This window comes from Paroedura picta, chromosome 3, assembly GCF_049243985.1.
Source record: "Paroedura picta isolate Pp20150507F chromosome 3, Ppicta_v3.0, whole genome shotgun sequence".
NCBI lineage: Eukaryota > Metazoa > Chordata > Lepidosauria > Squamata > Gekkonidae > Paroedura > Paroedura picta.
In genome coordinates this window covers 128,486,499-128,513,689 of record NC_135371.1, presented here as the reverse complement: position 1 = coordinate 128,513,689, position 27,191 = coordinate 128,486,499, and the positions used below count along the sequence as shown (strand labels likewise).

At 45.7% G+C, this 27,191-nt stretch overlaps 1 protein-coding gene across 1 annotated transcript in view; it reads right to left on the bottom strand.

Annotated features, from left to right (window-relative positions):
• Positions 1–14,608, bottom strand: part of ST6GALNAC2 (ST6 N-acetylgalactosaminide alpha-2,6-sialyltransferase 2) — a 46,089-nt gene extending 31,481 nt beyond the window's left edge. The window contains exon 1 of the mRNA XM_077327684.1: positions 14,138–14,608. Coding sequence (XP_077183799.1) covers positions 14,138–14,262 — 125 coding nt within the window. The 5' untranslated portion in view covers positions 14,263–14,608. The remainder of the gene's footprint in view (positions 1–14,137) is intronic.
• Positions 14,609–27,191: the final 12,583 nt, after the last annotated feature.

The following is a 27,191-nucleotide window of genomic DNA, read 5'->3' as shown; positions in this document are numbered from 1 at the left end:
GAAAAGTGGTCCATTTCAGAATTGCTCTACCAAAAATGTATTGGATCCAATCTGACCTGCAATGGAATGAGCTAACCGAAGGGATATTTTATTGCCTTTGCTGCTCGGCAACCTCAAAGCCACTCCTGAGAATGTTCCTCAAGAACTATGCAGTATGGTCAAGAAAGGAGAAACCACAGACATCAACCCTCCCTGTTATTGAGTGTGCCGAATACGCTCTGAAAATGGATCAAAAACTCACCTAGCAGGTTGGGAGGGAGGGATTTCCACCACTCCCCACCTCTTGATGCAGTCCACACTGTTCCTTCTGGAGGCTCCCTTGGCCTCCAGAAGCAGATTTTGGGGGTGTGGGAGACTGCATTGGGGAAAGGAAGGTGGCAAAAACCCCTTCTGCAAACCCACTCTTTGTGTGGAATCTGAAATAAATCCATTAAAAGCATTGCCTTAATCACCTCCCAAATGACATTTTGATTAAGACACTTTGCAAATGATTGCTTTCAATTAGTAGGTTGGTTAAATTAGATCATTAATTCAACCACAAAGCTATAAATTCTTAACAGCTCTCAGTGTTTTGATATAATTTAAAGACCCATTGGAAACAGAGGAGTGTGTGTATGCGTGGGGGTTTTTTTGTTGTGGTTACTTATTAGGCCAAAACCAAAAAAGGAACACAACACAACCTTTACAAGTGGGAACTCAGAAGTTGAGCTGTACAATAAAATATTATAAAAACAGTAATTTTTTCCTAACGCACATGAGATACACTCTCAGCACATTATTATATGATAGCGAAGAGTGGTGAGCCTAGGTATATGCCATAGGAGGTGGTGTCCAAAAAGTCGAAAAAGAAATTACATATTGGTTGGAGCCATAATCTACAGATCCCACTCAGCTACACTTTATAATTAGTTCAGACTTTGTATATAGAGTGTATTGTTATAATTCTGACCACTGAAGAAGACCCAGTAGGGTCGAAACGCATTTGGTCTTATGTGCAGTTAGTTCTATATAGTTTTTATATAGTTTTTATTCTGTTTTTAAATTGTGCACCACAACAAATAATTACTGTTTTTATAATCTTTTATTGTACAGCTCAACATCTGAGTTCCTACTTACTAGGCCACTCACACTTCCTATACTTCCTTAAATTACAAAGCAGTAAATGCAGGTCTAACTGGAGGCAGTCAGTGGGATGACTTTGGGCCAACAAAAAAACAACCTTTCGCATGCAGACACAGAATAAGGAGAGCTGACACCTTCTCTGGGGTAATAAAAAAGCTAACTATTTATTTGTTGACATTGATCAAAGGGGATCAGTAGCACCCACAGGGCCAAAGCCCAATTTGAAAACCAGATGGAGGACAGGACATTGGTGGATTGCAGAAGAGAAGCCTCATTTTGTTTGCGCATCCCTAGATTTTGCAGGCAAGACCACCCTAAATAAGAGCCGTGAACTGTCAAAGACATATGGCTCAGGCTCCTGCTTGCCACACCTTCATGATGCCCCAGGGACGGGCGCCAATTCCTGTAGCCTTAGCAGCAGGGTCAGTTAGTAGCCAGATCCCTCCTCACATACAGAGGTAGTTTAGAGGCTACATATACAGAAATATCTTTTTAACCCTGCATCAAATATTAATTTGCAGCACACAGCTTGCTGGAATGGACACTGGAATAGATGTCAGTTGTATTTCAAATACCCAAATGTCAAACACACTGCTTCCCAAATAGGTACAGACAATATGGATGCCAGCCAGATGCCAATCTCCAGGACATACCTAGACAATAAGTTTAGATTCTGTGAGATTGCAGAGGCAATTCACTAATGCTTTCCTCTCTCCACCCAAAAGAGATGGATACCCTTGGGACAATAGGCTCTCTGAGGAACCTAGTATTAATTTCATCAATTTCTCAATCTCTCCTTCTCACAGTCATGGAACTCAATTAGCTATTGCTAACGTCTTGCTCCACCGAGATAGTTTACCATCTAGCGATCAAGGTGTCTTCAAAAAACATTAATTTCTTTAGTTCTACTCCAGTACAGCAATCTTGTCCACACCTGGAAAACCCGATTACATGCTTTCTAGGTTCTTTGCCATATAATCACACCAATATTTTGTTTTAGGGATTGGTATGTCAGCCATAGACTGAGGTTACATTTTCCCTATAAAAATAGAAGTTGCAGCATCATTCAGTGCATGTATATTTTGGGGTACCCTACATATACTGCCTACTTGTATGTAGGCTCCTCTCTCTTTTCCATGAAGCACTGGCCATCTAGCTGAATCTGCTGACTTCTTCTTCATGTCATGACAGTAAGTATAACTTTCCCATTTCCAAAACACTATTACCATTCAACCCTTATTCTACTTAGTTAAATCTTGTAAGCTTTATGTGCTTTGCGCGTATGCCGTCTTGTAACCCTTTTACAATTTTTCTGAATAAAAACAACTTCCCAGTTTACACTTGCCTGATTTATTCAGTTTCTTAAGGGAATAACCCAGTATATGTGGGTGGAGATCCTGTAGTTATACTCCTCTTGCTAAGTCTCCAAGTGATTCACTTATTTCCCCATCTAAATTCAGAAGTCCTCCAATTTGGATAACAGGTCTATGGGTTAAGGATAATGAAAACCACTTAGGGGTTTTCTGTCCCAGGTCCAGATAGGCCCCAAGCCTGGTCTGAAGGTGAACCCTTCACCATCCAAATGATGCCCCAGGGTGCTCACCTAAGCTGTACTGTGTACCATTAAATCAACTTGACCCATACTGCTATCACCACAAGGCAGGAAGCACTGACAAGTTGAGACCCGTTCAGCTCCCTTGGCAGAATAAAGGGTAAATAATTGTACCAACTGGTGAAATAATAGATTAAGATCGCATATAGATCAACTTTTCATTGCACTTAGGAGAATCATCTTCCCAGATGCTGTTCCCCCTCCCCCAAGGTTGATAGCTCAGTAGCTACTGTTTAGCTGGACCTGTGAGAATACTGGTTGACACCAGCATGGATCAGCCCCAATTTGGGCTTAGAGGATCATCTTATTTATTTTATTTATTTTTCACATTTATACACTACCCTCCTTGAAGGCTCAGGGCAGTTTACATAAAACTGAGAATTATACAAGAAACCATACATATAAATAACTATAACATTAGTATTGTATTACATTAATAACAGGGTAACAGTATAACATTAAACAATAATAATACAAACGGGTCCAGAGTCTTGATGGACTTCTGGGGGAGGGGGAGGGGTCAGGAGCCCTGCAGATGTTGTTAATTGAGCCTGGCCTCAGCCAAATGCCTGTCTTCTTAGATAGCCCCTGGAATCATAGAATCATAGAGTTGGAAGGGACCTCATGGGTCATCTAGTCCAACCCCCTGCATTATGCAGGACCTGCCCTAATCCCCTGCCAGGTTAATGACATGGGAATCTTCTGCTTATCTGGGTTTAGTTGGCTTATATTACTTGACATTATTAATAGCAGACACCTAATTGTCCAGGACTCTTCTGGTAAGAGTCTCTCCTTGCCTAGAAACAAATGACAGCCATTCCAAAGCATTAGCAAGCATAAGAAAATAAAAGTCGCTGACTGCCGAACTCAGCTCTAAGTGGAGGCTGTCAGTGGGATGACTGCGAAAGCTTTTAGCCAACAGCAAACAATCTTTTATGGCTGTAAACAAGATTAGCAGCAGCAACCTCCTGCTACTGACTAGCTTGAGGCTAATTTTTTAGAAATGTATGTTATTTAGAGCCCACCTTTTTCACTGGGACTCCAGGTGGATTACACAGTGTTATTCAAATGCAATCAACACCACGGGACATCCAATAAAACAGTGCAATAGAGTTTGGAATGCAGAGATATGAAAACAATAAGAAATCTAAAACAAAGCTGAGCCAAAGCATAAAGATTTAAACATGACATATTAAATGAGACAGAAATTAAACTTAGGAGCATATTTACAATAACAGACTGACCACAGTACTGTAGTCTCAAATTCCTGTCCCTCTACTAAACTTGTTTCTGATCCATTTCATTACAGTACAGTCCTACAGCCTATGGTAAAAAGCCCTCCTGTATAATTTAGTTTTGCAAAGCTTACAGAAAGTCAGGAGAATGGGAGTTTTCCTAACCTAATCTGGCTGGCCATTCCATAAAGTGGGGTCCACAAAACAGAATGCACATGACCATGTAGTTGTTGATGTTTGCCCATTTGCATGCTGGTCCCAGCAGAAGACCTAGCACCAATGAGCTGAGCTGTCATGGCAAAGCATAGGAAGAGAGGCAGTTCTGCAGATATGATGGACCATGGACCAGGGCCATGAAGGGCTTTGTATACAACAGCCAGTACCTTGAACTGAGCCCAGCAACTGAGCCCTTGAACTGAGCTCAGCCAATGAAATGACTGCCGAATAGGAGTAATATGCATGCTCAGGTGGGTGAGCGACTGTTTGTGCTCTACCGGTATACAGCTGAGGTATAACAATCTGGGAACTGCATACTAAGGTACGGGGTGATCCTTATGCCATGTTGGGAGTCTTACAGATATCAAACTTTGAATAAAAGAGGCGTATTTATTTACCGTATGGCATGTGTAGTATAGCCAAGAGATCCAAGGATTTTCTGGCAGCCAAGCAAGGGATGTTCGGAGGTGGTTTGTCATTGCCTGCCTCCACATCATGACCCCTCGTGTTCCTTGGAGGTCTCCCATACAAAAACTAGCCATGGTCAGCCCTGCTTAGCTTCTGAGACCTCACAAAATAGGGCTGAGATCTCATGAGATTGAGCTATCCAGACCAGGGCAATAAAAGGTGATGAATGGTGCTATCCCAAGCAATGTTACACCCGTCTAAGCCCACACACCACAACTGTACTGTGAACTTTGTGCCAGAAAATCCTGAGATCTCTCAGTTCAGAGTTCAGCAATAACTAACAAACTTTCCTGAAAGACAAATCCCCATTGCAAATCTCCCCCTGCAATGCACGGCTACAGGAGAGAAACAAGATCCAACAGTGCCCTACATCAAGGAACCTTTTGGCACATGGGGACCACATCTTAAACCAAAATGTAACAAAATTATTAACTTACTTATGTAGATCAAAAATAATCATTCAAAGGTAAATGAAGAAATGTTAACTTTAATGCAATCCATTTTGGAACAATATTTTACTATAGAATCCTTCAATTTAGCTACACATGCTTACCTAGTCAATGTGATTTTTGTGGCTGTTTTCTGTTAGTCAAGATACTGATGTCCAAGACAAGGTTTGTGACAGACACTCTTAAAATGTCCTGTAATTTTCATTTGTAAACCTTAACTAGGGTTGAGTGCTTCGACAATCACCGAAGCCCGAGGTAGCCAGTACTGTGGCGCGGAGAGGAGGAGTGGCGCCAGCCAGCGCCTGCAAGCAGACACAGAGCTCTGGGCAGGTGTGTGGCTGCTGGCTGGTGCACCGCTGCCCCTCCCCTCCACGCTGCTGGCCATCTCTGGCTTTGGTGATCACTGAGGCAGCCGAACCGCACCGAAGCGCTCACCCCTAGACCTACACTTCTATTTCACAGTTTTCATCTTGGAAAAGGTTTGTCCACAGCTGTATGTGGTGCCAAAGACAGAGAACATGCCTGCAGCAAATTTCTTTAGGCTGATAAATAGATCAGGTAGAGAAGGATAGAAATCTAACAGACTATTTTCTTTGTAAATGCCTCTGAGATGATCACTGGCTTGCAAATCAATTAGTTCCATCTGAAAAAAAGGTAAAGGGACAGGATGAACAGCAGTAGATGGTGCCTCTTGAGGCAGAAAGAACAGGATGAGGCTGAGGGGAAATGCCCTGAGGGTGATAGCAGCAGACAAGCAGGTTGGAGGGCCGCACAGAAAGAGGTCGGGGGCCACATACGGACCGCAGGCCTCAGATTGGGGACTCCTGCCCTACATGAACCAAATACCCGAGGGTGTGCTCAAGTCTTCTGCTATGTGCTGGACTATATTCCTCAGCGGGTGAATAGAGAGTGGTGAGGGTTCCTTGGGGTAATGATCTAAAAAGTGGAACCTAGTCAATGCAGAGTTAGACCACTGTGAAAGTCAACCACTGAGCTATTGATTTCTAGTCATTCTGGCTATGAGAGCTGAGATGTGAGGTATTCAAAGCACAGGAATACTATAATTTCATTCTCTTAAGATGTCACAAGATTCTCCCTCAGGCTAGGTTACTGCCATTCTCAACACATTGCCTACCAATTCAATCAGATGGCCTATCCATTTGGACCGGAAAAGAAACAGTGGTAAAACAGCTTGTAGGCAATGTTTGCTCAAGAGGGAAAAGAGCGGAGAGATTGTTCTAGGTGAAAGAAGAGCCAGGGCAGCAGATCTGACCAATAAGGCAAAAGAAACCTATCAATCAGGGTCAAGACAAAAGAACAAACTGGACTTTTTACAATCCCATTTTAGCTGTTTTAATTTCTGAAGCAAATCTAAATGGCCTGTAACAAATTGAGAACAGAGAAAACATTCATACACTTAAAAATAGATGGCAGGTAATTGACTAACACAGCCAGTTATTACAGTCTGCAGTTATGTGGTAACTGACTTACACAGCACAGGAAGTATAAGTAAGAAATTCAGAGTCAAAGGACGATATTTGCATGTTTCCCAGACCTTCCTGCGCTTTTCATACCACTACCTTGCCACTTAAGCTCTCCATTCAATTCTTCAGTATGGTGGTTCAGTCCCATAACATTTCAGCTTTATAAAATGAAATAATCCATAATCAACCTCAGATCAAAAGACTGACATACAAGACCTTGCAGCCTTGTAAAAACCACAAAAGTAAAATACACAGAAGATCAGTGTGAATGAAATAAACTTAATGAGTAATGAATGGTAGATATCAGCACAGTTCCCCTCAATAACTGCAAAGTTCATCTGTAATAATCTCTGATTTTCCTCGTGGGCTAACTACATCACAGCAAGGTTCTGAAAAGTATTCTTTTAATTTCTGGAAAGTCTAGAGAAATTGGAAGCCTACGCATCACAAATATCAGGAGAGACTGTTGGAGGTTCATGGAGTGTATCAAAGGAGAGAAGTGCTGTTCGAGGGATACCTCTGAGTGAACAACATGTGACTGTGCAATCCCCCCATCTCCTCCCCCCCCCATTTTACTGAGCAGAGATTCCAGGGGTCTGAATTCACTGTGGCCTTGGGAGCAAACTCCCAGGTGCAGCTAGTTATAAAGGCACAGCGTGCAGCATCCCCTACTCAATCTATAATCTGGGTAGGAGTCTGGTGACAGTTACTACTACTGACAAAGTATGGAGAATAATTATTACTCTCACTGAAGCAGAATGTTATATAAGATCACAGGTGAGCCAGACAGCTCTATTACCCAGCACTCTCAAAGGAAACTAGCGTTTCTGCAGCTCCCTCTTCCCTAAGGCCATGTGACAATGCAACCGTTTTTTTTGCAAGTTGAAGCCAGCAAGGTTTGGTCTCTTCCAGACCTTATGCATGTTAGAGGTGCCACAAAAGTGTGTAATGAAGTCCAGAGGGGAGGGAGGGGTTGGTGGGTAAATGAGAAGTTGCCTTCAGAGAGCACGCCTTGAAGTAATAGAGCGGCCGGTTGGAGAGAAAAGCAGTGTGCAAGGATGATGCTTGGTTCCTTCCCCTTCCTATTATTTAATAAAAACCTGGGATCTCTGCTTTTCCTTAAAAAGGCCAAGCAGCTTCAAAGTCCATCCAAAAGTCATTCCTAAGCTGCCCCTCAGAGTGCTTCAAGGGTGTGTTTACCCACACTGGGAACCTTCAGAGGAAAAAGGCAGCTGGGGAAGTAGACTGTGAGTGTCAAAAGAAATTGAGGGGAAATGGCTAAACAGCCCTTCTCCTCCCCCACTCCATTGGTACTTCCTGGGGCTACCTTTCAAATTTTTTAAAAAAACAGGTGACTTGCAAAGTACCAACCCTTAGTATCAACCACAGTCACACCTGTTCTTAGCCAAGCAGGCTCCCTGCCATTGTGTGGTTCTTATCAGGAACAATCTATAGATTTCTAAGTTGCTGCCCCAGGGAGGCATGACTTTTAACATGGGGAATTGACTGTGCCACCCTGAGGACCAAGGTGTGGGGAAACATATTGTTCAGCTGGATGTGAGATGGGGAATGGGGCATGCCCTGTAAACAAAGACCAGGTGTTACTAATCTGTTCTATCTACACAGGGTTGGGGCAATTTTGAAATATGGGGTCAAATATGGGGTCACCTGCCTTTTATTCTGAATTGTCCGTAGAAAAGACAATATCATCAGAACTTTACAGTGCATATCACTGAAGCACAAAGATGTGTATTGTTGGTGGGAAAATGTGCATTATTGGCTACATTTAAAGCAAAAAGCTGCCAAACGGGTTCAACCATTTATCTTCCAAACACTAAACTCTGAGGAGATAGTCTATATTATGTGAATGATAGCATGCACAAGTTCATTTTACTGTGACAACAACATTGAGAAACATGGTCATGATTAAACTGAGTGTGTGTGAATCCTGAATAAGAGATAGAATGGATGCCTTCAGAGCTTTATTAGAATGTCTCTAGATCTGTGAAGCCAGAAACAAGATTTTATGAGCAGTGACAGCCAGATCTTCACCAATGACATGAACCTGGATCCATAACTAGTGTTACAGGAATACACAAGGAGAAGTCAAATGCTGGATTCGTTGTCAATCTTTTCCCTTTCTTCATTCATCATCAAGGCTGCCTATCTTTTTTTTTCTTTAAAGAGGCAGAGGCATATGCATTTTTATATATCCAAATGTCACCTCCCCTAGATTACAACTATTTAAAAACAAGTGCCAAACTGCTTCATGGATTGGAGGGTTTTGTTGAGGACATCACAGAAATTGGCCAATAGGCTGCTCCACCTTAGCTTTTTCTCTAGGTCAAAACGATAATGCTGGAAGTTTGCATAACTAATTTTTTCAGGGTTTGTGCCTGGGTGGGGGAATCACTGTCTATATTAAGGATGCTTCCAGATTAGATGCTGTGTGAGGTTGGAGGATATTACCCTTGAAAACCCAAAAAGTCCTCTTTCACGGATTGCTTTCCAAAAAGGTTTTTTAAAAGATCAAAATTTCCAAAACTAAATGCAAATATGGAACTAAGGAAGGATGGATTTGTTGATGTGGAACATCTACTGGTGCGGTCCCTCCAACGGGAGTCTATGGATATGACGTCCATAGTCCCGCCCCCAGGGACCGCAAGGCTACAACATTATTATTATTATTATACTAGAAATCAAGCCCATTTTATTTTTTCATAAAATGGGCGCTAGGAGCCGGTCTTCTCTCGGCCCCGGCAGCGGCCTCACCGAGGCGAGGCCGCTCCCGGGGGCGAGAGAAGGCCGGCTCCCGCCCCCTACCCTCCCCGAAGCAACCAAGGGCGTTCTCTCGCCCCCCCCCACCCTCCCCAAAGTAACCAAGGGCGTTCTCTCACCCCCCCACCCTCCCCGAAGCTCCCGGGGCCGAGAGAAGGCCGGCTCCCGGCCCCCAGCCCCCCACCCTGCCCTCTGGATCCTTCTGCCGGCCGCTGGAGCGACCTCGCTGCGCCGCTCCAGCGGCTGGGAGAAGGCGGCGTCGCCCCCCAGAGGACTCACCGCATCGGCTGGCAGTCCAGTCTATGCGGTGATTCCCTGGCCGGGCGAAGCAGCCAATGGTGAGCCGCGCTTTGCGCGGCTCCCCATTGGCTGCTTAGCCGGGGTGGACACTCGGAGGGGCCAATCAGGAGCCACTTCGCAGCTCTTGATTGGCCCCTCCGAGTTTTTATCCCGGACAGGGCCCGCTCTAACTCCTCCGAGACAGCCCTTACTCTTTTATTCAGTCCGCGGCGCACTGCCCCGTGGGGCTGTTTAAAGATATTTAGTTCATTTTTATTTAGTTCATTTTTAGTCCTGGCTAACCTAGCTCAACACTATAAAATCCGAGTTCAGTAGCAACTTTAAGACCAACAAAGATTTATTCAAGGCGTGAGCTTTCGAGTACAGGCACTCTTCGCTTGCACTCGAAAGCTCACGCCTCGAATAAATCTTTGTTGGTCTTAAAGGTGCTACTGGATTCTGATTTTATTGTGCTCCTTCAGACCAACATGGCTACTCATTTGAATTTAGCTCAACAATATATGTGATTTCCAGAATGACAATGCTTATCTCTTCCGTTCATTTGAGCTGATTCTCAGAGCCCAATAATAAATGTTTCTGAATGTTTCTGAATATATGTGGCACCATCTTCTGAGGGCCAAAGCAGGCCTGAGCCTCCTCCCAAGCAACGGCTTGATTAGAGTCCAGTAGCGACACAAGGCACTCAGACCCCCCAAATCAAGTTGGACTCTAAGGTACTACTAGGTTGAAACCTAGCTGTTTTATTACAGGCAAGTATACACTGGATTGAAACCAGAAAATGGCTAAAAATTACCAGCTGCACGCATTCCAATTAAAAAACAAAACAGCTAATCAGTAGGCTGTGGTTAAGTTGTGTCATCAAGTGGCCAGATACTACAGATGATCAATTTTTAATGTGGTTGCCTGAACACTGAAATAGGTTACAACCAGCAGAGATGTCATAAAATGGCCACCCATAAGTACTCACTGTCACCTTCTTCTCTTCCCCCTGCCCTCCTTAGATGACACCATTTATTTTAAACAGACACTTGAGTCCTGAAGATGACCGAGATGCTACAGAAGCTATTCTCCTGCACTGTTCCTTCATGGAATCTATTCCCGACTCTCAGATAGACTTTTCAGAAGCATCATATGTCCATTCCCAGTAGCATTGTGCCTTTTGGCCTTAGTATTCCAATTATATATCGACAGCCTGGTTTAGTGGTTAAGAGTATAATCTGGAGAACCCAGTTTGATTCCCCAGCCCTCCACATGCAGCCATCTGGATGACATTAAGGCAGTAACGGTCTATTTATTTATTTGGATTGACCACCCCTCCCGGATATTGACTTGAGGTGGTTCTCACAGAGCAGCTATATCAGAGCTCTCTCATCCCCACCTGCTGCGGGGAGAGGAAGGGAAGGTGATTATAAGCCACTTTCAGATTCCTCTGGGTAGTGAAAAGAGGGGTATCAACACGAACTCTTCTTCCCTTGACAGGTAGACTTCTGACAATGGGGGGCCTTAGACCTGCATCAGGAGGAGGAGGATCCCTTAGTCATCTTCCTTCAGCCACCAGGATTTATTGCAACCTCTGTCTGTCGAGGTTCACATCTGCCATTAGTACAGTATGTCTGGCTCAGGCTTTCTCAACCAGGTTTTCATTAAACCCTGGGATTTCTTGACAGCCCTGGAAGGGTTTCCTGAATGGATGGGAATTAATTGATTTTAAATATATAATTTAAAATGTGTTAAACCTTTATTAGGTGATATGACCATATATGGTCATGTTGACCCCCCCAATGGACAATGATGTGCCTGGAAGGGGTGGAAAGGGGAGGGGGCCCAGGTGAACATGTACACAGCTATGCTTCCCAACCATATTCTGCCCAATCATGCTACTTCTGGGGTTTCTCAAAGCCTGAAGAATGTTTCAGGGGGTTCTCAATGGTAAAAAAAGTTGAGGACAGTTGCTGTAGATGGACACACACACATCTGTGTGGTTTTGCTATAGGGGGACATGGGGATTCTGCTATAGTTAAAGCTATACAGAATCATTACACTCTCAGCAGCAGAGGCTGGACTCCTTTTCTAGGTGGCAAAAGGCTCAGCAGGCAAACTTGCATCTTATCCACATGGCAAGCCATTAAAGAGTCATCCAAATAGCAACTCAACATGGGGTGAATGGAAGGCAGCAAACACAAACATCAATTAGCCAAAATGTATAGGGCCAACTATGTTTCAAATGCTTTGCTGAAATGATTGCCTGCTGCTGTAACTAATTCCACAACAGCACAACTCCACAAAACTCCACAAAACAATTGTTACATATGCTACTATTATTCTCTTCCTATTGATTAAGAAACTGAAGCCAGGTGACTTGTCCCCTACATGCTGTACTTCACAATCAACAAATGCAAAGCCAAGTTTGTACCTGAATGATGGCTAAATATATCAAATATGTACACGACACCCCTGCTCTAGTGTCCAGCCATAAAACTGGGTCTTTCTTACAAAGATAATGGAAGTTGTGTGTAGTATGGTTTTATTTTTATCATTCATTTCTGCTTTGCAAGCAACAAGAAAAACTTGGTCCCCTGTTTGTGCAGATGAAAACTACCCTCGACATCAGTGGCATCAATATATGTATTTTGTATTCAACAGCTCTCCCCCCCTCCAAGTACAACATGTTTAGATATAAAGCTGCCCCAATTGGTAAACTGAAATATGAATCCAAGTCTCAATGCTGGGTGTGATGTGTGTTTTTAGATTGTGTATATATGAAGATGCATATGAAACAGTGAGATAAACATATGAAAAGGGATAGGATAGTCTTTTACTGTCACACTGCCAACAGTTCTTTTTAGCTAGCATCCTGTACAAACACCCACTGGTAAAGATACCTGCTTTATATCATGGCCTTTTTGAGGAGATGTGGAGCAACATAAAGAAGGGGGGAAATGTAGTCATGAAGCTGCAGTCCCTCACTGGGCCAAGTGTTCATGTGCCAAGGATGGTGAGCCTGTGTAATGGCCGAGCATCCCTAAGTGAACTGACCTAAGATGAGTGTATGTGTGGGGGGAGGGGCTTCAGAGAGCCAGGTCTGAATTCGTCTTCTGTATCATTCAGTGGGTGAAATTTGCTGTGTGTGCTAAACTGAAATTACAGATTACACATTTTTGAAATTCAAAGACTTATTTGTATATTTAAAGTGAAAATGCAAAGAGAGAGCAAGAGAGTGCTCATATTGAGTGCAATGTCTCAGTTATTCGTGGGGTGGCCAACAGATGCTGCAAGCTGAATTGCATGATGAAATTAACTTGGAATCAGCAGGCCCATAAATAGCTTTCTTGTGGAGTTTGCCAAACTCTTTTGAAAAACTGGCATTTGAGTTTCTTGTCTCATAAATACTTGATTCCACTTCTGAGTCCCAGCTTGGAATCACTCCTCCTCCTCCTCTTGTTCATCTCCTCAACTGCTATGAAAGTAAACTGCATGGCTCACAGGAAAGCCCCCTAACACTATATAGGTTCTTTGCATTTAGTGAACTGCTTGCCAATAATCCATGACAATTTACAGTGCCCTGTTTCTTTCCATTCCCAACTACTTTGCTTCTGTTTAGAATATACTCTCACAGTGCACATTAATATACCTAGAGATGGGTGCTATAGTATAGAACCAGGAGTGTGGGAAGTGTCCTAGAAAAGAACATGTACTCACCAAGTTGTGATGAAATTGGGGTAGACTGTACCATCCACCTATAATCTTGAGCTGGGAAAAACTGAAACAGTGAATTCTCCCCAAATTGGCTCTCTGATGGTGCTCCCCTAAGCATCCTGCAGGGTTCTGGTTCTCTCCTCGGGGATTCTGACTTGCCTGCATAAAACCCAGCAGCCTTGGCCCTAGGCATTCCATGGAACTGCACTGGGGTGCCCCACCTGCGTTATTTCTAGCCTTTTGAGAGTACGGACAATACCCTTCTATGCCATGTTTGCCTGCTGGTTGGCCCTCTTGCCATATAATCTGATGGAGGCTCTGATGTCTCTGTGAGCGCAGAAAGAAATGTTCTCTGCTGGAAAGCAACCCCTAAGACCAAACATGCGGCAATGTTTCAGGATTTAACTTCACCTCTACCTCTGGTCTGAACTTTAATGGCTCAAGTCCCACTGGGAAGAAACACATTTAAATTTACATCACCCTCTTTGGGACACTTTGGTGACCCAGTTTCGGGTTTTAATTCCCACACATCAAGGATATTGGGCAGCCACCGCCCACCTTACACACTCTGTTCCCAACGAGGTTGCCACCCGCATCCTATTTTGCCTTTTAAAGATTGCACCTTGCTCCAAAACACCCTAGCATGCGAAATGCAGTGGATAAGTTTAGCTCCCGAAAACGGCACGACAGGACAGCTCCTCTTACCATCCCAGGTTTGGTTTGGCTTCGTCGCTTCCCATCCCTTGTGAGCTCATTCCCCAAGCCCCGCAAGCTTACCTAGCCGCAGTACTGGGACCCGGGGAAGAATCCAGAGCGGTGTAGTAATGCCCATAGAGGACGACGGAAAACGTGAGCCCGATTAGTAACAAAAAGCACAGCTTCTTCCACCGAGGAGACCCCATTCAGAAAAGTTTGGAGACGGAGGGGGAGCAAGCGGCCGCCCGCCTCGGTTTCCCGGCGTCCCCTTGACCGCGACGCCGGCCGAGGAAATCAGAGCCCGGCTCCTCCGCTCTCTCCCGCGGGCTCCTCCGCTGAGCACTCGGGCAAACTTGCCGCGACCTGCGCGCTTGTGCTCGGTGCCGACCCCGCCGCCCGCCTTTTCACTCCTCATCCCAGCCGGAGGAGGTCCCCCGGGGCTTGGCCATCGCGCCGCGCCGGAATAAAGACCTCCTTCTCGCCTCCGCCTCCCTCCATCTGTTGATAGCGACCCCGCGTCCTTTCCGAGGATTGCTAAGGAGCGACGGAGGGGCCGGGCGGGAAACCGAGAGGGGAGAGGGAAGCAGGTTCCCGGCTGGTTCAGACTTGCTTGCCCGGGGGGGGGGGGGGGGCGCACTTCGGGAGCAAGAGCCTGTTATGCGGGGCTAGGAATGAAACATGGACTCCGACGGCTCGGGGGCAAACCGTTTGGGGGGTTTGGGTTGTTCTCCAGCTTGGCGACCGGAGCTCGGACTACCCTTGCGGGAGTCAGGTAGAAAGAAGCCCTTTGTTTCCCTCCGGCATACACCCCCACCCCCACCCCGCTTCAGAAAAGCACACAAAACCTCTTCTTTGTGTCTCTGTTGCGGCCAAACACCCGGGGGGGGGGGTCGGCGTGGAGGGAGCGAGAAAGAGCGCGAATCGACCAGGTTGTAAACTCGGAGTGAATCCCAGAGATTGACTAAATAGAGGGACTCTGGAGAAGAGCAGGTTGAGACGCTAGGCTCGTTCATTCCCCCTAACTTTCTTTGAGAGACCCTTCTTGCATACTAAGCAGCTGACCTATGCGTGGAAGTTGCCCTTCCTCCTACCCACAAGCACCCTCGCTGAGTTTCCTAAGAGACAGCTAGATCAAGGTGGGCAGCCCTGGTAGTCTGCCTGTAGCAGTAGAAAAGAGCACGAGTCCTCCCACACCTTCAAGACTAGCAACACCTGTGGCTGGGAAGGAGCTTTCGGAGTCACTGCTCTTCAGAAGTGAGTAGTAGGCTAGAAGTATGTGCCTGAACCAACGTCACCTAGTGAACTTCCATACCATATTGGTGACCTAAACCGGGGTCTTCAGCACCCTCCTCTACACCACACTGGCTTTCATAGGGTGGGCCGCCAATGAACACTAGCAAGTAGCAAGGCCTAGGTGAGTCACACAAGTTGGATGGTACCAAGTCCTCTGTTGGTTGTTGCTGGGCCGGGGCCTTGATGTATCCTTTCTTAAAGACCAAAACAGCCCTGGAAAGTATCCTGCCCTATGCCTTTTAGAAGAAGAAGAGTTGGTTCTTATATGCCGCTTTTCTCTTCTGGAAGGAGTCTCAAAGCGGCTTACAATTCCCTTTCCTCTCCCCACAACAGTCACCCTGTGAGGTGGGTGAGACTAAGGTCCATTCCGCACAAGTTTAATGTAGCAGGAGTGTGGCAAATTGTAATCACTACTAATATGCAGTTATGCACGTTATACATAATCTGCCACACTCCTGAAACAGATCCGCAAAAAGCGCTTCATTGTAGCGCTTCCAGGAAAATCCCAAAAAGTGGATTCACCCTCTGGAAAGCGCTACACTCTTGCAACCAATCTGCAACACTAGCGAAGAAGTTCTGTGCGTTACCATTGTTGCGGTTTCAGCAAAGTCCCTCCCCCTGGCTCTCTCCTCCGAACTTCCGGCGAAGCGATCGCCATTTTTTTTTCTCGGAGCGAGTGGAGAGCAATGAACCGGCGAGCCGTCATTCACAAAGCGAGGCTTCTCCGGCTGCAGTCCCACAGAGCCGCTTTAAAGCTCGTTGGCTGCTCGCTTGATTGACGGCCAGGGGCGGGACAAAGCACGGCAAAAATCACTTCCTTTCTAGCGATTTTTGCCGAGACCGGAAACCTGTGGGAAACGATTTAAACACAACTGGATTCCACTACAAAGGCAGGTATGCGTTACGCCGAATTCCACTATTTTAAATTCCGTTTTTTCTTTCCGTAATCAATTTGCCACATTGATCCTGGTGCGGAATGGGCCTAAGAGAGCCCTGATATTACTGCTTGGTCAGAACAGCTTTATCAGTGCTGTGGCGAGCCCAAGGTCACCCAGCTGGTTGCATGTGGGGGAGCGGAGAATCAAACCCCGCTTGCCAGATTAGAGGTCCGCACTCCTAACCACTACAGTAAGCTGGCTCTCTAGATATCAAGTCTAAAATGCTGTGGTTACCTAGCAATAACCACTGAGGGCTTTCCATTTCTTCAAGCTATGATGATGATGTTATCTGTTCAGTCGTGTCCTACCCTCAGTGATTCTATAGGAAAGTTTTCTCCATTTGTCTCTGTCAGTGACCGCTTCTTTCAAGTGGTTCATAGTTCATCAGGAAAAAAAATTTCACAGTCAGAGTAGTTCAGCAGTGAAATAGACTGCCTAAGGAGGTGGTGAGCTCCCCCTCACTGGCAGTCTTCAAGCAAAGGTTAGATACACACTTTTCTTGGATGCTGTAGGATGCTTTGGGCTGATCCTACATTGAGTGGGGGGTTGGACTAGATAGCCTGTATAGCCCCTTCCAACTCTATGATTCTGTGGTCATCCCTGTATTGGCTTTGATCGTGTGGAGCCAGCAGATCCTTTGATGACCACATTTCCTTTTGCTGCTGACCATGCCAAGCATTAATTAAAGCTATAGCAACCCTTTTATCATGTCGGGTTTATAACCCATTCTCAGTGTGTTGCTTTAGATTTCAGGTTTGTAGAAAGATCTGCCTTGTCCATTCACAGCTCCAGTCACCAGATTTAAGTATCCTGGTCAACTTCATTTCTGGAATATACAAGTGGGGACCCATAAGAAATTTGTGGGGAGTGTGCAGCCCATTCCACCTGCCTTTGTTTTCTTTAACCTCCTTCTCAAATAATTGTCCATCCCTCTTTCTCCCCCACCCTCTCCCTGACAATCTTGCCTCCTCCCTTTCTGCTCCCTTCATTTTCTCCCTCTATTTGTCCCCCTTTCCTTATCTGATATTCTACCCTCTTTTTTTTCTCTTCCCATCCCCCCTGTTTCTCCCCACATATCTAACAGTCTATCCCCTTTCTCTATCAATCCCCCCTACCCTTTTTCTCCCCCTCCCCTTCTGTGACTATCTACCCCCTCTTCCCCTTCTCTGTCAAAATACCCCCATCTCTTTTCTGCCCCCCTTATCTTGACCTATTCAGCTGCTGCCTTGCCAGCAAGGATGCTAGGAAGCGCCATATTGGCAGTAGGGTTACTGGCAGTCAGCAAGGCCCTTCAGAGCCACAACAGCACAGTCCTTGAGAGCTGGCAGAGCCACTGGGAGCTCCTGCTATGTTATGCAAATTCACCCCTCAAAGCCTCCACATGGAACTGAGAGGGAAATTCTGGCAGTCTCTTCAATCTCTTGTCACTGGGCTTATGGAAGTGGCAATGGCCCTTCATAGTCAGCTTCCCAATTGCCTCATTCACATTTACTCCCACTGAGGTAAAATCTAAGAGACGGTTGCAGATGTAATGCGGAATCACATCTCCATCACACTAATGTTGCCACACTTGAATAACCATCAGACTTAATGATTCTAGTACAGAGTGGCTAGTTAGCACAAGATTATCTAAATACAAATAATTGACCCGTGTTTTATGAACCTCTCTTGTTCTTGCCTGCTATTTTTTTAAAAAACACATACTTCTCTGTTGCAATTCCTATGCATAGAATCATAGATGCATAGTGCTTTTGAGCGCCACCCCTTATGGTATCAGGAGTAGGTTTGTGCACAAAGGACCCGACTCTCCATTGGATATAATGATTGGGATGGGGGCAGTCTCTTCAAGAGCCCCTAGATATAGACCCCTTGGACTCCCAGAACTACACTGAAAGCCTCCCAGAACTACATTGAAAGTTTGGAGGCTGTATCTCAACCCAGGCCCCAGGAAAGGCAGGAATACCAATATCCTCATTATAGTCTATGGCAGTGGTCTGCAACCTTTTCCAGGTTGTGGACTGGTGGGAGGGGAGGGCGATCTGGGGGCTGCGCATGCATGGCAGCCCATGCACAAATGCACATGCACGGCAGGTCTGTGCATGCACATTTTCGCCAGCAGCCGCGATTCCCTCTCACCACCCTCCCGCAGAAAGAAGCTTGCCGGGCCGCAAGCTAATCGGCCGATTTGGCAGCTTGCAGGGAAGTTTCTCACTGGGGGTGAGGGCGGGGAGAGGGAGCCACGGCCTGGTGGTTGGGGACCACTGGTCTATGGCACTATTGACTGGTCTATGGCACATTGACTATTGGGCGCCAAAGCCAAGGCAGCCAAGTCCTTTGATAAATGAGTAAATTAATATTGATTTGGGGAGGTGGGGATAGAAAACTCTCAAGAGGCACACTTTGTTGAATGAAATTTCATTTCTGGCATTGCCTGCACGCTTGTCTGCCTATTCATTGATCCAGGAATTTCAACATTAATAAAAAAGCAATTCCCATCCCCTGGAACAAGGGAGAGGGAGGCAGAAGCGAGGGTGGGATGCTCCAGATGACTTTAGGGCATTTGAGCCTCCATACCATCCTTCTGCTGGTTGCCTGCTGGTTGTTCTCTGGTCGCTAGCGCTTTTTAGGGTGGTGAATGCACTTTTTGGGATTCCTAGAGAAGCACTTTAAAATAGAGGATGTGGCCAGCAGTCAGAAGGCCAGATGCTGGATGTGGGCGACATCACGTGAAGGGGCCGGAATATTCCACTTGCATTGGACTGGCTACATGATGCTACATTTAAAAGGTGCAGAGATCCCCTGAGTCTTGCTTAGGATTAAAGGTAAAGGTAAAGGTATCCCCTGTGCAAGCACCGAGTCATGTCTGACCCTTGAGGTGACGCCCTCCAGCGTTTTCATGGCAGACTCAATACGGGGTGGTTTGCCAGTGCCTTCCCCAGTCATTACCATTTACCCCCCAGCAAGCTGGGTACTCATTTTACCGACCTCAGAAGGATGGAAGGCTGAGTCAACCTTGAGCCAGCTGCTGGGATTGAACTCCCAGCCTCACGGGCAAAGCTTTCAGACGGCTGCCTTACCACTCTGCGCCACAACACATTTATTGGGGCTTTTGTGGATTCCCCAGTAAATCAATTGCTTTCACTCCTAGGAATGAATTGCTTTTGTTTGAATGTTATTTTAAAAATAATATAATTAATTGGGTTTGTGTCATTTATGAAGTTTATATGGTACCTGTCATCGTGTTTTATGGCACACAATGGACTGGTCTGACAAAGTGACGTACATGTCAGATTCGGGCCTCGTAACAAATGAGTTTGACACCTCTGGCTTAAGGGGTGCTTTTCAAAACATGTTCTCAGAGAGCCTAGAATTCTTGGAAGGTTTTCAGGGATTCTTCATGAGAAGTGTAGTCAAGGTGGTGGCGTGCCTTCCTTGAAGGACAGCTTGTGATTGTCTACACTGTGCAGCCACAGGGAGAGGCATTTTCCCATCAGTCTGAGCAAAATTAAAGGGTCCAAATAAATCAGTAGACATGGACAGCAAGGAGGTTATGAAGGCAGGGTATTAAACTTGTTCCAGGGAAAATTTAACTAAGCACTCATTTTGCCCCTCTTGAAGATCGCATGTCTGAGGGTAAAGAGATGCCTTTTGCCCAGAACTTCGGAACCATCAACAATCTTCCCTCAAGGTGGACATCTCTTGAAGAAGTAACCCTTGAGTACAAGCGGTAATCAAATGTGCTTCCCCTTTGTTAAGTCTTGCACTCCCAAGGGAATACATGCTGATTGACAATTCAGAGCACCAGGGGTTGTAATAGCAACGTTGCCAATTAAAGTCTTGAAAGAGGGAGAGATTAAGACTATTGGTGGGGATAATCTTTTTATCTGTCTCTTGATTCCTTTAATCCCCTTTTTAGAATTGGAGCCAAAGTAGTGATGAGCAGTGCTGGAAGAAGGAAAACAGAATCATTCTTTATTGTGTAGACTGTCAGTAGCAAATGGCTGAGAAAAGGGCAGAGTGACTGAGTAACAGTGATCCTTGGAGATGTGTACCTTGATCCGGGAAGTAGCCATCTGCAAACATTTGCAGTGTTGATATGCACCGGATTGCTCTGTTAAGCAAGCTGTCAACCATCTCTTGGTAGGGCTGGTAGGGAGGATGCAAATCTGGAAGCACCAGTTGTCATTTAAACTATGCAAAACACCTGCGCATGCTTAATTAACATAGCCTGGGCAAGTGTTGCAGTGGCATGCTAATTAAACTCACATCACTGTGTTGCATGAGGAGCAGCACAGTTTAAACAAGAAGTTGTGTGAGTTGTGCAGGATGAATTCTTTTCCTTCACTGGTAACATGTTTGAACTAGGCCTGCTTGCCTATGACTACAGCTGGATTGGGGCCTTGATGCCTCACATAATTTGTTCAACAAAGAGCTCAAAATTCATTCCGCTCATGGCAATAAATGAAAGTGTAACATCTTCCCTGAATAAACATGGTAGGGTCTGTAAAGCTCTGGTTTTGCCAGCCCTGCCTTAGGGTGTGGACTGTAGCACATGGGACTTTGAGGAGGCAGTGCTGCAGTAAACTGATAGAATAGACCGACAGCATATATTTTGGGAGACTCATAAAAATTACAGTTTGACACACAAAGATGGGGTGGAAATGCGCATGCCCTCGCTATTGTAGTAGGTCATCAAACTGAAAATGCTGATATGTTTAAAAAGAAACGCAGTGAAGAAGCCGATGCAAGCACAAGCTTTCGGGAAGAAATCCTGGGGTGCTATTCAAAGCAGAGATTAATCTGGAGTCAAAGATTCCCGCTGTGTAAATTATTGTTCTTGAGAAGTGTATATTGGCTTAAAGCACTGTTTCTCTAAAAGTTCTTGTCTGTGTACTGACTGGGATTGGGATTCAAAGAACAACTCTCTTCTGCCGTTTGTACTAAGGATTTTCTTGCAGATGTAAGTCGCTCTGTTCTCCTGTAAGGGGAAATAACGGATGTGGGCTGCCCAGTGAATCGAGGACCTGAAGAAGGAAGATTGGACAATGCCCAGGAAACTATGGGTAAAGAACAAACTATGCTGGGAAGGTGCAGAGCTCAGTCAGAGGGCCCATCCATTCAGTGTTCCCTCAAGGTGAGGCACCGCCCAGGGACTTTGGGCAGGTTAGAGTCAAAGAGGACAGGACAGGACACTTGGTTTTTCAAGTGTGCTTGCATTCCAGGGTAAGGTAGGGCTAAGGAACAATCCCTAACAACTGCTCAGAGGCAGAAGGAACATATGTTGCCTCACATGCTCAACTTTCTTTTGTCCTTCCACTTTCTCTCAAGGGGCATTTCTTAAGGAGTTTCTGCTGTACTGGCCAAGTCCTTTGTTACCCCTCAGAAATCAGATTACTTCAGACATTAACTTAAGAGTCAACATCTGTGGTTTTCAATTGGTCATGTAAGGTGGCATGGGAACCACAGGATACAAAAGCAAGACTTTAGCAATCCTCGCCCCTCTAGGTTTTTGTAACACTAAATGACTTAAACCAGAGGAAAGGCACTGCACTGCAAAGGCTACGTTCAACAATGCCCGTGCCACCTGGGCTTCTACCTGAATGTTTAGCCTGGGGAACGACAGAGGTGTTGTACTGTTGTGGTGCCAGCCCCCCTCCATTCCCTTCCTTTTGCACTCCTTGCCATAGGGCTGTGGGATGATGGAGACTGAGAATCTTGGTCCTTGCCGTTTATTCCTTCCTTGGTGCCCTCTGTAAGTTGATCCCTCCTGAGAGCGCACATTAGAAGACAAGTACCACTGCAAGAAATAAGGAAACATATGTTCCTATTGTGCCTGCTATTTTTCTCCTCCTGCAACTTAAAGCAGTCAGAGGACATTTTCCTATCAGGGAAACAGGGTATGGGGGCAGGGTTTTTTTTTTTTTTAATGGAACACAGTCTTGATCTATGTCACAACTCCCCCACACGCATGCACATACTGTTTTTTGTTGCTCAGTGACACCAGGGGATCCATTTCCTGTTTTCTGCCTCACCCTGGACATACAACAGAACCACAGCTGAAGTGATAGCATCTTCACTGCTTTTGTAACATGTATTCACCTATTTAAGCTTTTGCATGTTCTTCTTTAAGCACAGGTGGGCCTGGGTTAGTGCTCTTTTGCTTGCCGGGTCCATCCAGGCTCAGAATCGGGGGTCAGCATGGATGGGCATCTTCCATACAGTGAGCTTATCACTGACCAGCTGCACTTCAGTCATGTGCGGTTTCCTAGTTGGAGAGTCAAGGAACAGAACAATTGTTGCTCACTTCCCTTTAATACCTCTCGGGCTGCAGTGGGAGAGTGGAGGCAAAAAAGTCACTCTTTGCTGACAAAAATCCCTTCCATGAAAAGAAAAAACTACTGGATCCAAGCCTATAGCTACATTGTTGCACATGTGCATGCCAACAAATTAAAATCCAAAAGAGGAGGATAGTCTTGCATGGGCCAAGAAGCATGTGGGCCCACATCCCTGCCCTTTGATCTGTATCAACCATAAAGCCAATAAAATGACATCTAAAACTTGGTTTTGTTTTTAAAGAGGGTTAAACATACAAATGTGGACAAGTACCCATCCTTTCACACATTTAAAAGAGAGGGAAGCACTTTTAAAAATGTCCAAACTTGCTCGTGACATGGAGTGGGAGAGATTGCCTTCTCATAGACATTGTGTGGCAAACTCCCCTTTCAAAATATGCACACATCTGTTGCTGCACCATTAGGCTCACTTTGCATATAGCTTTGCCTTTCTCATGATATAGAATGAAGCAGGGCACACGCCTGCCCTGGATAGCCCAGGTTACCCTGATCTCATCTGATCTTGGAAGCTAGGCAGGGATGAATGACTGGTTAGTATTTGGATGGGAGACTGCTAAGGAATACCAGGGTCATGGAATGGAGACAGGCAATGGCAAACCACCTCTGAACATCTCTTGTCTTGAAAATCTTAGGGAGTTGCCATAAGTCAGCTGTGATTTGATGGCAAGAAAAGGGGTGCACGCACCCCATCACAAACATGTGAGCCATCTTGGGCAACTGAGCGTAGCAATGAGGTCTCTAAAAATAATGTTCTAGACATCTTCACAGTATCCAATAACTTATTGCTAAGGAATATACCTTACCTGGTATGCCACTTTAATATTAATGTTTTCCAGTGGGTTTTTTTTTAGATTTCAAAAACAGAATGGATGGCTGTGGAGTCCCTTGCCATACTATCTGTCTGTGCCTACAGATGCAGTGTTTGCAAAGTATAAAATACTTGCCATATCTCTGGCAGCAGGACTGTATTTTCTAAAACCCATCTTCCAGTCACACAAGCACAGTGTACTGTTGTCCCTGAAAAGACTGTTGCTAGAATGTTCTTGTGCCACATTTGGTAGGTTTCAACTAGACTTCATTTTCACTGGATGCTTTCACACACATGTGGCTCCAAACCACACAGCGCTGCTCGCCGCCTGCCCCACATTTGCTACCATGATGATCTAAGGTGGGTGCATTGCCCCTTGACTCAGTTCTGAATTGGGTGGGCCTTGTTTGAAACCCTTGGTCATATCAGTTGGGGAACCAGACCCTTGAGGGTGGGGGCAAATGACTAGCAATGCAGAAGTATTAATGCCCTTGCGTGGTGACTGAATCAGAGAGAGAAATGTCCACATCAGCTGTTGTTCCTGCATTCTGCAGGTCCACCCCCCCCCCCCAAGTTCATTTGATTGAATGGATAGCACAGCCTCAGGAACTCATTCCCTTCACTGAGTTGGAAGCCAATACCACTAATGATTATTTATCTACTTTGCTTTATTTAGTAAAGTGCTTGAAACGATAGACTATAAAGCCAAAATAATTAATTTTGGTTTTAATTTGGCTTAATTAACAGCTGGAACAATTTAAATCATGTTTAAAAATGGATGTATGGATCTGGTTCTCACAGAAAATCTTGGCGGGAGGGACTTTGGGCAGCTGGGTTGCCAACCTCCAGGTAAGAAGGAGAGAGAAGTAAAGAAAGTAAGCAGGAGAAAAGAGAGAAAAGGAAGGAAGGAAGGAAGGAAGGAAGGAAGGAAGGAAGGAAGGAAGGAAGGAAGGAAGGAAGGAGGGGAAGAGGGAAGAAAAGCAAGTAGAGGGAAGGGTGAGGCCTGGCTGCACATGGATCAGGGCAAGGGAGGTGGCGGCAATGGGATGCAGTTGGAAAAGGGCATAGGAATGTGATCTGTTGTGGACAGTGGCTGGAGAGCCTGCATCTAGGGCCAGCAATGTCTTCCTCTCCTCCATTCTCTTCCATTAAACAGGACAAGCCAGGTAAGTCCATGGCAGCCTTTTGGCTTCAGCATTGTTGCTGAGTCAGGGAAGGAAGTGGGCAGGCGCTGGAGGGCTGAGCAGGGCCCAGTTTTTTGGGGGAAGGTATTGCGGTGTGCACCCTTGTCCGCCAAACTGCCACCACTGCGTCCATTCTCCTCAATCCCCACAACCCTCCCTACCTGAAAAACACTGCTTCAGGGCTTTGTCTGAGGCCAGGCATGAGAGGGGCTGTAGTCACTGACCCTGCAGAAGAAGCAAGGGGGGGGGCAGTAAGCAATGGCTATTCTCTTGGCACCCCTGGAAGGAAGCACGGAAGGCAGGATGCTGCCATTTGGGGTGGAGGCCATTGGTTTGGTGGAAATGGTGTCTTAGGGACAGTGGTTGCTCGCTGCTTTTGCCAGCATGAGTAGCAGTGGCAGCAAGCAAGCCCCTGACCCTCTGCTACTGCTGCTGAGAAGGTGCTTAGGGCTGGCTGCCACTGCTGCTCTCAGTCCTTGACCCTTTGGCTCAGCCTGGGGTGTGAGTGTGCAATGCTTCCTCCCTCCTCCTCTATCCCTCTTCCTTTCCCACATGTTGAGGTGGACCAGCGTCTTCAGGCTGGACAGGCCCCCTCTAGCAGTCTTGTTGTCCTCCTCCTCCTCACTCTACTCCTCAGGTGTGTGTGTGTGGGGACAGCAACATCGTTTCTGTAGACTTCCATTGCGCTCCTCCTCCCTGGCCATGGCTTAGAAGGCCAGATCCTGAAGATGAAACTCAAATACTTTGGCCACCTCATGAGAAGGAAGGACTCCTTGGAGAAGAGCCTAATGCTGGGAGCGATCGAGGGCAAAAGAAGAAGGGGACGACAGAGAATGAGGTGGCTGGATGGAGTCACTGAAGCAGTCGGTGGGAACTTAAATGGACTCCGGGGAATGGTAGAGGGCAGGAAGGCCTGGAGAATCATTGTCCATGGGGTCGCGATGGGTCGGACACGACTTCACACCTAACAACAACAACAACAACAACAACAAGCATTGTGATAAGCCATACATTGTACTGTGCATTGATCATCTTCAGTTACATTTTTGGTTCTGCTAGCAGCAAACCAAAGGCCTGCTGCCACCTCATGGACCAGAGCATCACTGCAGTTCTGCCAGGTGAGGAGAGCCTAGTGGATCACCTGCCATCAACATGCTGTTATTAATGTGCACTTACAGTCTCATTGCAAACACTGGATTACCAAGGGCAGGCCATAATCTTAACCCTCATTCCCATGCTGCCCTTTAGATTAGAACATCCTTTTACCCTGCCCCCCCCCCCAATAAGTGCATGGCTGCCATTCATGCCTGCAGCACAAAAGTAGTGGGGTAGAATCTGTCCTTAGTCCCCCCCTACCACTGAACAGTCTCTGAATATCCCAGCCACCATGGTAAATGAGGGTTGTATGCACAGTATATGCACTGCCGTATATCCTCCGTACACTCTCTCATACTTGGTATTTCCCAAGTGACATAATTATGATAAATGAACTGGGATTGGCTGGACTCAAAGCAACCCAGGAATCTTGCTTTTGCAGCTGAGATTTTTTAAAAGAACGTGTAAATGACTGAAAATTTACAAGAACTGTTTTAGGGAGCTCTTCTAGCCAAGAAGTCCAGACCATGGTTTGATGACACCTGCTTCAGCAACCTTGTTATGACTAAGTTGGGCTGGGTCTGGTCAGTATATATATAGGAGGCCACCATGGAATCCATGGAAACTGCCAAGGTCCTTGGAAGATAGATTGATGTTAATACAATAAATAAACAAGCTGTCTCACATAGTGGATGGTCTGTGCACTCCTCCACCTCCTGCAGTTTCTGATTCAATCTGGCCATAGGTATACTAATATTTCTTTCTATTCATTCCATTGCTTTAGGATGCTTTGGGCTGAACCTGCATTGAGCAGGGGGTTAGACTAGATGACCTGTGTGACCCCTTCCAACTCTATGATTCTATGTTTCTATGATTCAGTCATATTCCTATCTGCAGGTGGGGAACAAAGAGAAATGCTGGGTGGCAGTAATTGCTAATAACAATAAGCATCAAATAATTATAAACTTGTCACAGTTTCTTCCTTTAATGAAAATATTTAATTGATAGCAAAATTTGCTCAAAGAACTGAAAACCTTTCATTCAGTACATTCTTCAATACAGTTCAATATCAGAGTAAATCAAAAATGGTTGTATGCTACAATAAAACATGAAAATATTGGTTGGCAAAGAACTCACAGAGGGTTTCTCAATTACTGCCTTTATGTCAGATTTTCTCAACATTTTTACCATTAAGAAAACTCTGAAATATCCTTCAGGCTTTGAGAATCCCCAGAAGTGGGATCTCCAGGTCCAAGCTGGAGGCTAGCATCCCTGCCACTGGTCAGGGGTGCCATCCTCCAGGTGGAACCTGGAGAACCCACAGAATGAAAGCTCCTCTCCAGACTGCAGAGATCACTTCCCCTGGAGGAAAGGGCTGTGTGGGATGGGGACAGAGAGCTGTGTTCCACTCCCCTCTACACACACACACACCCAAATCAACCTATGAAGCTGGAATGGGTTCTT